At 32.9% G+C, this 14,119-nt stretch overlaps 1 protein-coding gene across 1 annotated transcript in view; it reads left to right on the top strand.

The window, feature by feature from the left end:
* Positions 1-14,119, top strand: part of LOC106474868 (rap guanine nucleotide exchange factor 2-like) — a 25,196-nt gene that overhangs the window by 1,888 nt on the left and 9,189 nt on the right. The window contains exons 2-6 of the mRNA XM_013935565.2: positions 3,152-3,322; positions 3,961-4,179; positions 7,747-7,851; positions 8,356-8,546; positions 9,092-9,314. Coding sequence (XP_013791019.2) covers positions 3,176-3,322; positions 3,961-4,179; positions 7,747-7,851; positions 8,356-8,546; positions 9,092-9,314 — 885 coding nt within the window. The 5' untranslated portion in view covers positions 3,152-3,175. The remainder of the gene's footprint in view (positions 1-3,151; positions 3,323-3,960; positions 4,180-7,746; positions 7,852-8,355; positions 8,547-9,091; positions 9,315-14,119) is intronic.

The raw sequence follows: 14,119 nt of genomic DNA, 5'->3' as shown, positions 1-14,119 counted from the left end.
CTGTAACTTGCAACGCATACCTAATACATACATACAATAATAAATATAAATATATATATACCAGGATTACTGGTATTCAACAGTTATAGGGGTCACGGATGAGGGGGCGGGAGCGGAAAATAACCTGTTTCCCATCTTTCTGTATTAAATATCTCAATCGATAAAGAACTGAACGAGAGTATGTGTAAAGATAGAAAAATATTGTTATTACTGTATAAGTTCTAATTTTGTCATTCATTAAAGACAATATGAAAATACAGAAATCGATTCTTGAGGTCGATCTTTGGCCTTTTTTCCTCTGCATGGTTGCACCCATAGCCGACTCTGTGTGTAAACGTATTATATTACAGGCGTATACGTGAACAGGTAACAGTGCTTTATGCAAGCGAATATAAAATTTTCAATACTTACTCATTTACACATCAAACAGTTTGAAGAGCATTATTTCTGTTATTAAAGTGTTTTTGACTGAGCGTGGTTGCCTATGGACTGTGGATCTGTGACTCGATAGTCCGCGTCCCATTATTGCCGAAAATAAATTGCGCTCTACACTTTGAAGCCACAAATGCGTTATAAAAGTGACAGTGAAATCCAACTATTCGGACTGACCAGAATAGCCTAAGAGTTGGAAGTGGATAATGTTAAAGAGTTACTTTCCCTCTAGTCTATCACTGCTAAATTAGGGACAGCTTTCCCTCGAGTAGTCTTAGGGACGGCTGGCACATATATCCCTCGATTAGTCTTAGGGACAGCTAGCTCAGATAGCCCTCAAGTAGCCATGGAGATGGCTAGCTCAGATAGCCCTCGAGTAACCATGTGCGATACTAAGTAAATATATTAAGGTTTTTTACTTTCTCTTGTTTTCTTCCACGACATTAAAAAAGAGTGCTTCATCATCAGTCAAATATTTTAAAAATCGTGGGTTGAGAAGACTAGTTTTGTTTTTCAAAAGCCTATATGATAAATTTACAATTACTGTAACAACGATTTGATTGTGTTCCGTATACTGTAACACGATCACCGATTTCACCACATTTCGTTTATGTAGACACACCGCTAAACTAACTGCTCCCGGTTGTATCACGCCCATGTGAGTCTCCATATTTATGTTCTAGTTTCCCAGAATAATCTTTAAGAAGTTGGTGTAAAAATACGTATGTACAATAATATAAGGGAGAACGAATCCAGTTTCTTCATTTATATAGAGGTACTGTTTTGAGAAAAAGGACACTATCATGCGGTATACAGATATCCATTAAAAATATTAAAATAACCAAATGTGGATGGATGGATGGACAGGTTAGGAAGAGTAAACAGATACATACGTGGGTAAATGGAAAGATGGCTAGAAAGAGAGTTTGTAGCAGTTTATTGATTGGGTGGGTGTTTTAAACCACAAAATTACATAAAACTTAATCGATCGATTTATAAAGTACTACCAATCATCCCTCCCTCCCCCTCAATTCATTATTATTATGGATCATTGGACATTCAGCCTGTGATATGTACATATATATAGTGGTTTCACACAGTCGTTTCTCTAAGTGTTTTACGTGCTCCAACTTGTGTATGAAACACGGCTAGTCCTCAAAGAAGACATTTGGATATCTTAACTCGTCAAGAGCCATCACACATAGGAGAAAACCAGTAACGGTTGACGACTCTAGATTTCTACAATCGTACGATACCAGCTCTGAGACTGAATGAGATGTTCGCAGCCGAAACTGAACACCATGTCAGTGTATATACGACGATAAACAGACTTTGCAAGGCCGTTCTATATGACAGACGCCCATTGATGTGCATTTCGCTTACAGGTACAAATAAACTCATCTACAATCGTGCCAAGAACACGTCCAGTAGACCCACAACATATGGAACACAATATATATATATATATACGTTTATCAACACTGATCTTCTGCAAGCAACATCGGTACCAGGCTGTCTTTGATGCTCGTGGACACTATAATTAACGGAAATGTCGTGAGTTGTGTTGTAAAGTTACTTCTGCCAACTATTCCTATGAATGACTAATCGTTTGCATTTCAAATCGCATGATAGATCCTCAGGTGCCTGGTTTTCATTTTTAAAAATGAACTGGAAACGGGTGATTTTGCCTTTTCATATCTAATATATTATGAGCCAACTTGTGCTTTATTTAACGGGTAATGAACATGGTTCATAGCGGTTTCATAGTGTAAAGTTGATCTTCTCTTGAAAGAGCTTGTTTAACGTTTGGAGAAGTGCAACCTGTTAATTAAGATCGTGTTTATATTATTATAACTCGACTACTTCAGAAAAGGCACGGCATGGCCAGGTGGTTAGGGCGCTCGACTCACAATCAGTGGGTCGCGGGTTCGAATCCCCGTCACACCAAACATGCTCGCCCTTTCAGCCGTGGGGGCGTTATAATGTGAGGGTCAATCCCACTATTCGTTGGTAAAAGAGTAGCGGTGGGTGGTGATGACTAGCTGCCTTCCCTCTAGTCTTACACTGCTAAATTAGGGACGGCTAGCGCAGATAGCCCTCGTGTAGCTTTGCGCGAAATTCAAAAACAAACAAACAAACTTCAGAAAAAATAGTACTAAAACAGGTATGTCGGAAGATGTGGTTGTACACATTAACTATGTGTGTCTTACGTTTATTGTAATATTTTTATCTTCTATTTTAATATTGTTTTATCTGAGTTCTATATTGCTTTAGTCTGTGCTTCGTATCGCTCTTAACATTTATTTTTCATGTTCTTCTCATGTGTTCTTTTATGTGTACACTATTCTCTTCCCATATCTGTCTGATATTGTTTTATATCTGTAGTATCCCCTTTTGTATACACTTTATCAAACCATTACTTTTTGTGTTGTATCGTGTTCTGATATAATTTCCGTATTGTTTTGTATGGTGTCTACTCTTTTAATGAGCGCAGCTACTTGATATTGTATTTATGTATATTTTACCCTTCTTTTATACGTGTTCTTTAGAGTATGTTGCTAATGTTGTTCTGATTTCTTACGTTATTTTTATGTTGTATACTGTGCTAATATTTACTTATGCGCATTATATACTGATCTAATGCTTTCTTGCTATTATTTATGCAATGCTGATCGTACAAGGATCAGCATATTTAATCTTTGCATCTGTTGATCTCCAGATTGATTACCCAGATGTCCAACTGATGCGGCCTGGTCAGCGACAATCCTGTACCACCATGAACCTGGAGAAACTACTCGCTCTTGAGCAGGACGAGGTTTCTGTGGAACCGCATGATCGGTTACATATGGACGAAAGTGACGAGGTAGATCACCAGCCTCATCATATACAGGTAATGTGAGTTTAACAAATAGCATTTCAAAGCCTAATTATCATCAACGGTGTAATCATTCTCGCGAAGGTCATATATTGAAGGGATTTATCGAACTTCTTGTTCTTCTCTCAGGGGCAGCTTGTCAATTGAAGGGTGTGCAAGAGGGGAGGGGGACAAGCAGGGGCCCGACAGTAACTATTCATACTTACTGAACGTCATTTTTGGGAGTGTAATACTGTTTATTTCTATGTGTATTATGTATTTGTGTGTGTTGATATGGTTTATATATATATTGATGTGTGGTTGGGTTGCTTAAAGTTCCCCGCAGTAGCGAACAAATTTAAATTCCGTTGCAGTTTGCTGCTAAACAATGATGTATCATTATTTCCTATTTTAATATCTCAGTCAAAATGTACAGAAAATGTTCATAGAAACATTGTATACAGTTAGAAAGTAGACGAAAGTAGATTTTAAGAGAACTTTGATTTTGTTTCAAGCGATGCAGAAAAAATAGGCACTTTTAATGCTCAAACTACACTAGTTTAGATTATGTAAAACTTTATAAAGTTAATATACTGGATAATTTTTGTGTTGTAAGAGGATATTAAATAGATTCACATAGTGACTGAATTATATATTTCACTCTGTCTACCTAGTTACCTGAGTATCAGACTGTACAGACCATTTTACGTGGGGAAACCTTGCAGAAGTCCAACCGAAGCTCTCATGGCAGTGACACTTCCTCAGCTTACTCAGGATCTGACACAATGCAATCAGTACAGTCCTCATTGGAGGATCAAGAAGTGGACCTTTCAGGACTCACAGAAAGTGCTGTGGATTCAGATGATGAAGAGGATCTTGCAGAGCTGATTGAGGTTAGTTCATTTTTTTCTGCTTAATTAGTATACAGTGTTGATTAGAACTTGAGAGCTTTTAAAGTTTTACATATTGTATAATAGTGTTGTAGACTGTGTTTTTATTATTTCAATATAGACTTTTGTATTAGAGGGAGTTCTGACATGACATAGCGATGCTTAGAAATTGCCTGAGTGCTTAGAATTGACACAATGTCTCAAACTTCCATGAGGTCTGAGGAAACATATATTGTGTAACAACACAATAATCAGTGAGGCATTCAGCAAACGAGTTGATTAGTTAGATAGTGAATCTGTTACTCTATTAGCAGTTGATTATTGAGTGTGCTAGTGAGCTATTTGTGAGTTGTAATCAGATACAAGAGGAAATTTAACAAGTAAATCACTGTTTATTTTTATTTGTGCGTTAGACCTACTCTTGGTTATTGTTAGTTCATAGCACCATGTAAATTGTAAAATTCTAAGTTAAAGAAAAAAAAGGCTTTCGTTTTTGTTAATTGGGTTAGATTTTGCATTATTTTTACTCACTCAATGACAGAGACCATTACAACACTTGTGTCATGAGGGAGATTATGTTGGTCAAAATAAAATAGAATCTAGACTAAACTTCAAGATATCCAAATTGCTAGAGATGATGAAACAGTGGAAAGAAAAACAAGCAAAAAGACAGAAAATTAAAAAACACAAAAAGATATTTATGGAACATTAAAAGAAGAAGATGGAGACAGAATTAAAAGAAGAAGATCAAAAGGTAAGACACAGAAATTTGATGAATTAAAAGAAAAAAATGTAAGAATTAAGAGCAGAAATAAAGTTAATTATTAACAAGGCTGAAGAAGCTATTGGAGGTGTGCATAAGGATGATAAAAACTGAGTATGAAAAAAAGACATTTGTGAAGTGTAGAAAGACTGTAATGACAAAATCAATGAAGTAAAAAAAGAAAGTTAGTGACAGAATAAAACATCTGGAAAATGAATTAGCAAATGCAAAAATCAAACTAGCTACACTTCTCTGCTCCTGCTCAAGAAGACATTTACAGAAAATTAGAAGAAAATCATGAAAAGAGAGACCAAAAATTAAGAGATAAGAGGCAGAAATTAACAAGTGCTAATCATACCAGCCACATGCCTCTACATCCACCCAAGAATTTCAACTTCTAACACCTTTAAATATGGAATAGAACTCATGCAGTCAACTATGACCATAGGACCTTTTTGGAACACTCCAGCTATATCATTATCCCATCAAGTTATTGAATTTGGCAGGCTAATTCAACAATATTTCCCAGTGGAGAAACCAACAGACTATGGCAGAAAGGTATCATGGGAGACAGATCAGGCTCAATTCAAAATAATTTACAAGATTGCTGGGTGGAATATTGAACAAAAAGCCATTTATTTTGCTGCTCATTTAAAAGTATCTGCTTTAACAATGTTAAGCAACCTTCCAGTTGAGAGTCATAAAAACTATTAAGCATTGGTGGTTGGATTATCAAACATGTTTAGAGTGAGACACCAGAAGGAAGTTTCCAAAGAAAGGTTCAGAAGCAGAAGATGGAGGAAAGAAGAGGTTTTAGTGAAGTTGCAGAAGATGTGGAAAGGCTTGCCCAATTACCTTACTTGGGTGCTCCACATCCAATGATGGATTTGTTGGTAAGTGACCATGTCATAGATGCCATAATGGATGAGGATATGACAGTTAGACTAAAGCAAAGTAGATGAACATCTTGAAAGAAGCTCTCCAGTCATTGATAGAAATTGAATCCGCTAAAGTAGCAGATAAACAACTAAAGGCACTATCCAGAAGTTACAGGATCATCAAATGAAGTAGTATAGATACATCAACTTCTTTATATGGTTGTCTAGAAAAACTGACTGAAAGAATTAATCAGAAAATTATATGCACAGAACAGCAAAAGTAAACAACAATAAAACAGGTGTTTCAAGTGTAACTTAAAAGGTTCATATTGCTAAAAACTGCTCTTGAAAGGTAACAGAAGGAGACTGCTATAAGTGTGAAAAATATGGATATTACATTTATGACTGTGATAAATCATTTGTTGACAGTAAACCAAGGAGCCAGTATTTTGAGAACAAGAATATCCTATCTGTCCCAATAAAAACAAAGAGCATATTCTTTAAAAAAATACTCCATCAGTAAATGGATTTATTGATGGAAAGTTTTGCAGTATGTAGATCAACATGGTTCTACAGCTATGATTATTCAACCCAATCTGGTAACAAATGGTGGTAAATTGTCTTCAGAGATAAAGAAAAAAGATGGATTGATCTGAACAACAAGAGAACATAAAGTTCCAGGAAGAAGAAACTTCTCTACACAACCCAATGTATGGGTAATTGACACTGAGAAAGAGTGCATATTGGGAACTGACTTCATGTTGAGACATTGATGTTGGACTTAAGTAAGAACAAAGATGAACCCACAGGGTAATGAAGACAGCTGACCTGAATTGCAACAAAGCAGAATCCAGAAAAATGGGTGGTCCAAGCAGAGAGTCATCTGTTTTAATCATCGTTGGAAAAACACTGATGGGAAAACACCAATTGCTTAACTTCAGGGGAAAATTCACCAGAAGTAGTCAATCTGCTGGATAGACTAGAAATGCTCCTTTCGAGACCTTATCCAGAGTGCCAACAGAGGTGAAACCATGACTGGTGTACAAGATAGTAAGTAATGATAAAGGACACAAGGTCACCCCAAGGTTATATTGAAAAGCCATTGAAAAGAAAACCACAAAAACTTGGGTGAATGGGCAGTTTTAGAGACAATAAATAAGATAATGAAGAAGATTTTGTTTTGTAAATCAGCATTGTAACTGTACTTGACTTAACACAATTAACTGTTTAATGATTGTAATGTGTATTTATGGATAGTGATTTTTTTATTACTTGTAAATAGTGACATTAATTATGGAAACTTAAGATTAATATACTATTGTTCTATTTGTGTATTAGGATTATTTAAGGGACTTCACAATCCAGGGAAGGGATATTGTTGTGGGTTATATTTTCAATATTTTAATTTAGATTTTTGTGAGATTTACTAAAAACAAATGTTATATTAAAATGTCTCTAATCATTCAGCTAGCAAAGCAGTCACTGAATTAATTCATTAGTTAATGAATCTGTTGTTTTATTGATTGAATTCTGAGTCAGCCAGTTTTGAGTTGTGAATGTTTATTTTGTTTGTGAGAGTTAAAATGCTTTCCTTATTATTATGCATTATTTCTTTTGAATAATCGAAAAGAACCAATCGATAGATAGAGATCATTACAACAATAAGATTAATTTGTACTTTTATTGTAAAAGTACAGATAGAGATCATTACAACGATAGGTATTGTAATAAAGTGTACTTTTAATATGAAATCATTGTGATCAGATTACTTCTTTTGTGTGTCTCCTTCTAATTATGTTTTATTAATAATGTAGTTTTCTTTCTGCTTTATTGGCTGATGAACATTCAATTTGTATTTCTTCATAGTCACTCACATAGACAGAAATTATGATCTTCAAGTTATCTTAAAATGATATTCTTTGTTGTCAGAACCTGTCTGTTAGAGATACTGTGCGTGAATGCTTGGAAAGGGACCCTTCAGAGCGTACAGATGATGATATTGAAGTGTTGTTGGAGTTCATGCAGCATTTACCTGTGAGCAATCTTTTTTATTTTCTTCTTCATATTTGTAGTTTGATTTCAGTGACTGAAGTATTGTAACTAATTAATATTACCTTGTTATTTTTGAAGGTTAGAGAGCTGACAGTGTGATTCTCTCAGAAATTATTGGAAACTTCATCTGTACATAGTTTATTTGATTTATATTCTTTGTGATTTTTGTATACAAAGTATTAAAATGTGATATTCTGTATAAATTAAATAATCTGTATACACAAACTATCTCATTACACTCCAAGAATGTATTAGTTTAGTAACCTAACCAGCATAAAAAAAAGTCCAATGATAAATAATAAGATAATTTTATGTAATCCTAAATTCAGGGGTAAAAAGTAGTTAATATGTTTTTTCACTTGTTTGCAGGCATGCGTGTGTGATATTGGGTGACAAAAATATAGTATTCACAAAAAATGTATAACATTTAAAAATCTATAATTTTACACTTGTTATTGTCTTAAGATTTTACTATCTTTTCAACAGGCTTTTGCCAACATTACCTTAGCTGTGAGAAGAGCTTTGTGTGCTGTGATGGTGTTTGCAGTTGTTGATAAAGCTGGAACAATTGTGATGAACGATGGAGAGGAACTAGACTCTTGGTCTGTCATTGTCAATGGTCAAGTGGAAATTGAGCTCCCAGATGAAAGTATTCAGGAACTTAATCTTGGTGACAGGTAGGTACCTGAGTGGAACGTGTTAGCTACAGCTATGAACATTTGTTTATTTGATGTAATTTAATGTTCAAGAACTTCAAGTAGATGACTGATGAAAAATGTCTCAGTGACTTAATAATAATTGCACTTACAGGAGAAACCATTAGATAATAAACATATGAAGACTGATTTTATATGTTTTTCTCATTTTGGTTTGCAAAATATATGTTTTAATTCCAAGTTGATTCATTGTGGGTAAAATATCATAACTATCCAATAAAACAAGCAAAAGCACTTTTTACTTTGTTTTAGCTGAGAAAATTATACATCAGTGTATAAAGTAATTTAGATTATGGTTACCATCAATCTTTTGTACAATATTTTTGTATTGTATCTATAAATTGTATCATTTTTGTTAGCACCAATTGAAATAAAGGTTAAAAATACTCATTCAGAATGTATGTTGTATATTTATATGTGTGTTATACAATTTGTTAATTTCTATGATTTTTACAATTTTTTTTTCTTTTTTCAAAGTATGAAAGTTTTTAATATTTTTTTCTTAGTTTTGGAATAACAGCTACCACAGAGAGAATGTATCATCAAGGTCTGATGAGAACTAAAGTGAATGACTGTCAATTTGTATGCATAGCACAGAGTGATTATCACAAAATACTCCACCAAGGGGAAGAAAACACTAGGAAACATGAAGAAGATGGTCAAGTGGTTCTTATAACAGAACGAAGAGTCCTGGATGGGGGCAGTCGGCAGGGTCATGTAGTCATCAGGGTAAGCATGTGTTAAACTTGTGAAAAAGTTTATGTCTAATCCTGGTATTTTTCTATATTTAAATACTGATAGAGATCACTTAGAGTCTGCCTAGCTAGTGTTAAATTTTAGTGTTTTAAGAAAGAAATATGAACTAAAGACTTTAATCCTAAGAATTATTAAAGCATCTAGTCCTCAGAATGACATTTTTGGGATGAGATCAAACCTACAGATATTGAGGCTGTGCATCTGTACAGCTATAGTCTATGATTACATATTGACAATAAAACATGATTAATATGTGAAAATTAAATAATTTACTAATAAGAGCTTTGCGTATGCTTAAGTTAACTTTTGTGTGTGAACCAAGTATGGGCTAGTTGGTTAGTGTGCCTGGGCTGTGAATCTGAGGGATTTTTTGGTTACCTCCTGTTACTGCAAAAATGTACTGTTCGTTTCATGGCTGTGGGTGCATGATAAGAGTGACAGTCAAATCCTTCTGCTCAGTCAAACAAGAACAGCCAAAGAAGTGAATTTGGGTGCTGTAAAGCTGCCTTCACACTAGTATATCAGTTTAAAATTAGGGACACCTATGTATATGCATATAGCCCTTATATAGTTTTGCCTAAAAATACTACATACAATGCCATAAGTGTGTTGAAAAAAGTATTATATTTCTTTAAAATTAAAGTTAGCTTTATAATAATACAAAAGAACTTAAAATTAAATTTAAGTAAGCCTTACTGTTCAAATTCACTAAAGCAACAGGAAATAACTTAAAACATTACATTGATACTTAATCATTTAAATGTAAGTTCAATAAGAATTATTACATTATGTAACAGATATTTTGATCTGTCCAGGAATAATTCTGTCAAATTTGGCTTAATGCATACCTAGAATGCCTTAAAATATATTATGAACACATATTTAATGGTGTTTGTAGCACACTAATGTTTAGTAAAAAAGGACTATTTATGTCTTAATGATTCTTTAGTTGTTAACAATTGAACAACCTGCTGCTTTATCAAAGTATATTTTTGTTACTGCTAAGCTGTAAATGGTAAACGTTAACTTAAAATTAGTTTTAGTTTATAATTGTTTTGCAAAGAATGTGAGGCAAAGAAAAATTGAACTGAACTTGAACATTAAAGTCATGAAGTATGAAATGTTTAATCATTCTTTCAAGTATTAAAATATTTGCAATAATCCTCTTGTGAAATGGGGAATTAATATTTTAAATGATAGAGAGAGAGAGATTATTCGTAGGAGTTGATATCATGTAATTAGTTTACTGAACTGAAAGAATATGATTTATAGGAACTGTAATACTAAACTGGCAGGAAATTAATATTTAAAATGAAACATTTTATGTTAGAGAAATTATAAATTCAGCTAAAGATAATTTTAAAATAAGGTCTCAGCAGAAAATGTTTTTTTTTAATTAATATGAACTTTAGGTGAACTTTTTTTAGCAAATTTATACTTTATAGGAGAATTGTTTTTAAGACATTGATAATCTAAGCTGGAGGAAACTTTATTTGAACAGTTAATGATCAGATTTAGTGGGATCTGTATTTGGAGAGTTGAGGGTTTATTTTTGGAGAATTAACAGTGTAAACTGAAGTGGAACTATTTTTTGACAGTGATAATCAAAATGGATGTTGTAAGCTACAAAACTGTATATTATTCTTAACTTTATTCAACACAAACTGGAGTTTATTGCAAGACATTTCTATTAATGTAAATAAAATAATGACCTACATCTCCAGAATGTATCTTTATTGGCTCAATATTTTGCTATTACAGTTTTGTCAGGACATAATTATAATTTACAAGATCACTAATTCATTTTATATTAATCCAGGATTAGCAGACTTGTAGGTTATTGGTATCTCCAGATTGAGCTGTAATATCAAAATATTGTGCCAATAAAGTTACCTTCTGGAAATATAGATTATTATTTTATTTACTTTAATAGAACTGTATTTTAGACTGTAGGTGGAGAATCTTTTTTAAGAAGTAATATTTCTTCAAACCAATTCCTTCTAGGTACAGATATGTTTCTAAAGCTCAGGTAGGTATGGTAAATGCCAGTAATGCAAATCAAGATATAATAGCCTAAAATTCATTATGATCAATCATGATAAAGAAATTAATATGTACTACATCTAATAATGGATAAAGGAAACGTTATAATTGAAACATTTCATATTGACCTTGATTACTTGTCTCAGAAAAGGCTTAGATGTAATTTTGTATTTTTAAATGATAGTGAATACAGAGTTGAGATGTTATTTAAAAGACATAAATACTACAGTAAAGTTTCACATTGTTATATGTGTCACACATTTAAAAAGTATAGTGTTTTATGTAAAGTTTAAAGTCATGTGGCCACCCATAGAATTATCACTAAGCATGGTAATACTTAGTATGTAGGGATAGGCCAAGAAATAAATTGGCCACTGCATTTAAGCTGTTACTCTATGATGCTTACAGATAACTGCTAAAGTTGAGTTATAGCCTTATTTGAGCACCTAATTGCCATTATCGAGTGTTTCACAGCTTGTATAACAGTAATATTATTCTGTTCGTCTACCACATGTATATTTGTGGGTAAATAATAAAAAGGAAAACAACTCATTAGCAGTGAGTTCAGTTTATAAGCATATATTATATCATTTCTGGTCACTAGATGATCAATACAAATTGTTTTTATATAATGACCATTTGTGACTTTTCATTGCAAAAACATGATATCTGCCAAAACAATTTCCATAAAAAGAAAGAAAGGAAGTATAATCTAAATTAATATTCAAAGTATCAAGGACATCAAGTATTTGTGCAAATGACAGATCTGTGTACATGTTATTGATGTTTGAGTTTAAAAACACCAGTTTCTTAACTAACAAAATAGTACATTATATAGCAGTCTACTTTTCTTCAGATTTTGAGTGGGGCAGAGCCTGGCAAGAGAGTGTGTATGTGTGATATCATAATTTATGGCCTGGGGTCTGTATGATGTCCTCCCTATTAATTGACATGACCCTAACATGTGGTGGAGTTGATTGTATGCAAATCCAGTGAGTTGGGATGAAGTTGGAAGGTGTGGGTTTTGTAAATATCCCCCTTAGTGTTGGTCTAGCACTCCAGGATGCTTATACTGCCTTGGAGAAATCATTCCAGCTTTACTGGCATAAATTGTAATCGAATATTGGAGAAACTGACAAAACTGGTGTGATATTAATAATATATATTACCATTGAATTATAAAAATGCAACAAATATTCACTTATCAACCTACTTCAATGAAATTATTTAAAAACAAAAGGGAAACGAGTTTTAAAAAAATTTCAAAAATTAAGTATGATGTAGGGATGGCAATTCCAAAAAGTGCAGAAACAATGTATGGATGAATACACAAACCCTTCAAAAATCCCTACATAAGCAATGAGTAAGTACTGAGTCAATCTTAAAAGCTTATGGTTATTAGCCACTGTAAGACTCAGGGTTCTAGTTCTAGATAATATATCAAAGTTTAGTATTATTTAAGTTTTAAATTCATAATTTTATATGGAAATATTCTCAATTTCTCCTAGTATGAGAACTGTGATGTTTGTTATCTGTGTCTTCCCTCTTATCTAATTTTTTTACCATCCATCCAAGAAGTATGAAATTTAATGTAAATTACTCAATAAAATGTTGTCATCTTTCAGTTAAAGTATAATTTACATAGCCTTCAATGTTATTTAGTTACAAAGCAATAAAATAGAAAATCAGACCTCTCTTGCCATGCCCATCTGTCACATCCTCTCTTTTGGAACTGGCCAATAGTTCTCTCTGACATTTAAGAAGATATTATCTATATTATATTATATTACATTGTTGTCTGTACAGAGAATTGACTACTTTCCTTCCAGTTCAAACTTTATTCCCATGGGAAACACATCGACAAACATTGCTGAATTTGTAACGTCTTTCGTTGCACAGCTAGAAAGCCAGAAAAATGGGGATAGTTATGGAACATTGTTTCCTTTGTGCCTGTTGTTATTCTGTGTTCTTTGGCTCATTTTCTTGTTTTTCATGTGTATTCTTTATTTATTATCATAAAAGTAACTAAAATTGAAAACTTTTTAGGTTAGCTAAAGTAAAATATATAATAATATTAATAATAATTATTTTTTATGAGGCATGCTCGTGAGTAATCCATATATTATGTAATTCGATACAATAATGTTAGCTGCTTGTTCGTCATGTGAGTTACAATTTATATGGCATGAATAATACTTAATAGTTACCTTTAAGCTACTTAGGATAAACAATTGTGGTTTTCTGTTACAATCTGCAGTCATTCCAAAAAGAAACTATGGGAAGTTTACAAATTATTTCCTATTTTTTATGGTGGTTACATAGACAGTCAAATCAACCAACCTCATACAGACTTAGGGTAAAGAAAATAACAGATAAAATATAAAGCTTTGCTGAAAAAACATTTGTTATTTATTTAGGAGGTTCTAGGAGTTATGGAAGTGTTCTTTGAAAATTTTCAGATGAAGAAAAATATTTTTAGTCTTATGAAAATTACTTTGCACTCATAAAGGGAAACAACATGCAGTTTAAATTGTAAATAAAGTTTTACATTGAACATTAATATACTCTTTTCCACTTGCAGAAGGTAAACGTGTAGTGTAAATTGTAAATAAAGTTTTTCATTGAACATTAATATGCTCTTTTCCACTTGCAGAAGGTAAACGTGTAGTGTACATTGTAAATAAAGTTTTTCATTGAACATTAATATGCTCTTTTCCACTTGCAGAAGGTAAACG

Source organism: Limulus polyphemus, unplaced genomic scaffold (genome assembly GCF_000517525.1).
Source record: "Limulus polyphemus unplaced genomic scaffold, Limulus_polyphemus-2.1.2 Scaffold7791, whole genome shotgun sequence".
Taxonomy (NCBI): Eukaryota; Metazoa; Arthropoda; class Merostomata; order Xiphosura; family Limulidae; genus Limulus; species Limulus polyphemus.
Note: the sequence above shows the minus strand (reverse complement) of the source record. Positions and strands in the feature narration are given on the sequence as shown.